The sequence below is a fragment of the Pygoscelis adeliae genome, unplaced genomic scaffold, assembly GCF_000699105.1.
Source record: "Pygoscelis adeliae isolate BGI_AS28 unplaced genomic scaffold, ASM69910v1 Scaffold10, whole genome shotgun sequence".
In the NCBI taxonomy this organism is placed as follows: Eukaryota; Metazoa; Chordata; class Aves; order Sphenisciformes; family Spheniscidae; genus Pygoscelis; species Pygoscelis adeliae.
The window spans coordinates 4614418-4619160 of NW_008824053.1; the positions used below are offsets into that span (position 1 = coordinate 4614418).

The window sequence follows — 4743 nt, forward strand, 5'->3', positions numbered from 1 at the left end:
TTTAAAAAAAAGCAAATAGGTCAGCCAGTAAGGGCTAGTCATCACATTTCCAGTAGCCTACGTGATGTATGAATGCTCCATGCTGTTACCTCTCTGTTACTTGTGAGGGGAAAAAAAACCCCCAACACTTACACAGGCAAAGCAAAAATGCTGTTTTGACAATACTAACTTCAGATTAACAGTTCTGATATGCTGTGCTACTGTAGAAGGTCCATACTATTTTGTGTGAAAAACACTTTCCCCAAGCCTTTTAAGACCTCAGAAGACTTTTTAAATGCAGGAACAGATACAATTTCCTACAGTCATTATGGTAAGCCTGAAAATAGACTTTAGTAATACTAGGGACTGGCTAGAATACCACACAGTTAAAAAAAGCCACCTATTGTAGGGTAGGGTTTTCTTTTTTTTTTTTTTTTTTTTTTTTTTTAATCTTATGTATTACTTTGTTATATTCCCTTTCTAAAGAGCTTCTTGGATGAAAATCTAGGTGTACTCTGAAAAAGCCACTATTTTAGACCCAGATATAAACACCACAGATACTTTATATCATTCAGCCGTGATCCTCTACTGCAGTTTGAGATGTTTCAGTATTTAAGTAAATGTTTGATAAGAAATGTAAGATGACATGCTGGTGTTTTTTGTGTTTTTTTTTTTTTTTTTTTTTTATGCAAAGGATAAAGTTTTTTTGATCTTTTAATCTAAAATGCTGAAGGCAGAGTATCAAACCCTCAGCCAGTTTGTCATAAAAGGGGTTTTAAGAAAGACCTCACAGCCTCCAAAAGTCAAGACAAGACCAGTGCCTGGCCTTTACCCTATGCCCCCACGTATTGCCTCTGAGATGGTATAATTGCAACTGAGCAGGAAAGTTTTTTACTGTGCAGTGGAATAACATAGGAGGAAAGACCTCTGAAGTCTCTCAAGTACTACTGAAGAGGGTTCCAAATCCTGCTATCTCCATTCTTGTGGATTCCAGGTCCAATTAAGCAAAGATCAAATTCTGTTATCAGACTTGTTCTCCTCCGGAGTAGAGAACTAGTGTATTAAGGTGTCCCTCTTAATACAATAGGCATCTTTCTTTCATTGATCATTTATCCTCAGACAGGCAGCTTGAATCTTCATATAAAAACTTGACAGTCTTGAGCACGGAATACTCCAAAGTAAAGCAAGAGCTTCACATACCCAAAAATGTCTAACCCCATTATTAAGATCAATTTGATCAACCTGTTATACCCACCAAGATGATCTACCTGAAGCAGACTTAAGATGAATTTACATATAGTCATATCTGTCTTAAGGCTCTAGATATAACACAGGAATATGAGGCTGTGTCAAAAGTATTTGCAGCCACAGGCTTCGAAACATGCATTTTAGAGCCACTTACAGCAATGCCAGCCTTCACAGAACCTCTCATTGAGAGACACTGCTTTTTAATCTGAAGGGAAGCTTGTGGTTACCAGCTTCATAAGTTAAGCTTCTTAACAAGCCATCACTGAATTCAGCGATACACCAGGCTTGCACCCATACCATCAGAAGCGTCACAAGTCTAAAATCAAGAACTCTTGTTTCAGAGATGCAGGTAGCCTCACAGAAATGCCTGAGACAGTGGGATTCTCTACAAACTTCAATGAGTTACTCTAAGCATCCAATTCTAAAATGAGTTTCCCTGGTTTGATCTAAGTAGGCACATATAGTACTGAGCACTCTCTACATATTCTATCAATAGATTACAGGCCCTACAACAGTTCCAGATGAGCAAAGTTTTTGTTGTTGTTTAAAAAAAACCAAAAGCCAAAATCCTGTATTTCCCCCCGCTCCCGCTTCCAGTTTTCTACAGGATTTAATAGTGGAAAGGCTAAGATAACAGCACAGTTGGGGCATGTATCATCGCAGGAACAAACACCACTGTATTATGGGAGGAGGCAGGTAACTACACTCGCATAACAGTGTTAAAAGTGCTGCTACGCAACATAAAGCTGAAGTTTAAATGTACTCAAAGGCAGAGTCTCATTACTGGATAGTTCCCGTACTAAACACAGTCACTGTCCACACAACTGTCCCTTGAAAAAGGGGAGAAGATAGAAACAGTACAAATTAAATGAGGATTATGAATAGAAAGTTAAGAGGAACAGAGACTAAGCCGTAAGCAATTAAGTATGAAAGGGAGCAAGCTTCCCCAATAGTTTTGGCTATGCTTTTTTCCTATAAATATTAAAACACAGTGAGCTTGATTTATTCCTGCTTGTTTTCCCAGCCCTTTAACATATTAAGATAACACCAGGATCTTGATGGTTATAGTCATGCAGTATACAGGACAGGAATTCAAGTTTTAGGCAGCCTCAAAACTTTAAGTCAAGATCATTAGCTGAACCCATGGAAGCCATGTACCAGCTCCAGCTGCTACAAGTCTGAACAAAGGGGGTCAGTACGTGTATGGATAGGTGTGTTAAGACCATGAAAATACTAAATAGATCATCTTAGAGAATTAAATCTCAATTTTTAGAGTTGCTTTAATACAACTTAAGCATCCAGCTTTGTTCTTTAGCAACAATTAAAGAGTTCATCAGTGAGAAGGCTGTGCCTTTTAATTTCATCAAGTTTTCAGAAGCTTGTTCCCTCCCCTGTTCAAGCCTATATGGGTAGTCTAGAGAGGAAAGAATAAAGGAGGAACCAAAACAATCATGTCTGGTAGCACTAGGATGTTCAGTGTCCAGCTCAGAATTCTTTAGTTTGAAATATGTATGAAGTCTCTACATGGAATGCAGCTTCCAGGGAACCTGTGTCCTTGTAATAATTACAAGTTTGTTCCATGGTGAAAGCCTGTTTGACATTGCTTTACTGTCAGATCCTTGTCACCAAGAGCTGGAGATGGTAACTCAAAATACACACAAAGTGCCCTGGGAAGAGACCTCCATGAAGCTTCAGCAGAAGACAGCGTAAAGGCCAGTGAAGTTTGACAGATTGGAGCATCGGTTCTCTCAGACTTCCCAGGAGACTGGGTTACTGATCCCTACTACTAAATTCAGAAAGCTAATTTCTTAAATCAAAAAGTCATTTGCTTTATATATTTTAACACAGAACAAGAACCAAGCATCCATTTAACTTTTTTTTTTTTTAAAAAGCAGCAAATCGAAAGAGGAAAAGAAAGAGCAAGGGCAAACTGCACTCCCTCCATTACTCTGCAAACTGATTAATGTCCAAGTGTTCAGCATTTTATTTCTTTAAACCAGGTTTATATACATTTTTAACTTTGCACCCCTGATATCAGTTACAGTTTTTATTATGACAATACATACTTTGTTCTTGACTTATGGATATTGAATCAGCAGTTCTCTCACTGGCCTTGTTTTGAAGTTTATTTGATTTGTCTAGATGTATTGTTTTCTCAGCTTGTTTACTCCAATCAGCACTGTCAACCTGGGAAGTTGTGTTGGATACCTAGAAGAGAAGTTAGACTTCAAAATATGTTCTGAAGTGCTAAACATGTGGATTCTTATTGTACAGCAGCAGGATTAAAGATTTAGAAGCTCAGAGCAGTAAAATTGTTGCAGCTCTAGCTTCTGTAAGCACCAGGAAAGAATTAGATTTCATTCATATTATGGTAGTCAAAGTAAGTTCTTACATTAACACTTTCGATTTAGAACATGAACTGCTCAGAGATCCCAAGTAATGGAATGGGTGGAATATGAGAAACTGATACAAGCTCTTTAACCCTTAACATGGTACAACATACTAGAAGTTGGCTTTTACTGTTGTAAAGCCAGTTGCTCCACTCTAGCTTATGGATCAGGGCGAAGCGCAGCTGTATTACTTCAGTTCAGTGGTAGTTTTTCTCTGTGCAAGGTTGTGTAGCAATCCCCTTGAACTGCCGAAGGTGTTACACAAACCTGAGTCTCCTAATATATACTACTTGCTGCCTTCGGGTAGTGGACACAAATGGGGAAGAAAGCCACTTGCCCTTTCCTTTCTTGCAGGACACATTCTTGTGCTCATAGACTCAAGAGGCAGTTTCTATCCATTTCAGAAAAATAAAAGCTATCAAAACCTGGCTAAAGCAGCTATGTTTGAAACCATGTTGAGAAAGATAGTTAAACATCTTAAGATGGAACAGGTCATGCTGCTGCAGTAACATCAATAACTTCCTTTGTAACACAGAGGCCCTTCTAACCAGGATACTCTCCAAGAACATATTAAGACAGAAATCAACAGCAGCTACATATTTCACAACCTCATCTATGACCTTGAAAGCCCCAGTTTCCATGGCTTGAGGAACAGGAAGAAAAAGCAACACACTTTTCCAAGATAGCCTCTAGAGTTTTCAGAGTACTACTGAGCTTATAAGATTGATATTTCTAGAAAACAGGAACATATAGTATAAGCTGCCCATCTCTTTTGTGAAACTACAGGTTTACAGGGCAGACTTTTAACCTGTAAGCATGCAAGGGTTACTTAAGTTTAAGCTATAGCACTGAAAAGAAAAAATAAGCTTTATAGTACATTATAAACTTGATATATCGATCAGCCAAACTGTTTCCTTTTGTGTTGCAGGCAACAAATTAATGCCCTATTAAAGGATAAGAATCACTTTGTTAGTGGGGTTTTGGTTAACTTTTGTTGTAAACCTTAAGTGGCCCTCATTGCCTCAAATTCAAGCCTGGAATATTACATTAGATCTTACGTAAAGGAGTAAGAACATGCTTTAAAGAAGTTATTTGAAATGAATGCATTGGAGAGAAGCATGTATTC

At 38.1% G+C, this 4743-nt stretch overlaps 1 protein-coding gene across 1 annotated transcript in view; it reads right to left on the minus strand.

Moving 5' to 3' along the window:
• BRDT (bromodomain, testis-specific) overlaps positions 1-4743 on the minus strand; it is a 24159-nt gene that overhangs the window by 4393 nt on the left and 15023 nt on the right. The window contains exon 13 of the mRNA XM_009333879.1: positions 3294-3435. Within this exon, the coding sequence (XP_009332154.1) occupies positions 3294-3435 (142 nt within the window). The remainder of the gene's footprint in view (positions 1-3293; positions 3436-4743) is intronic.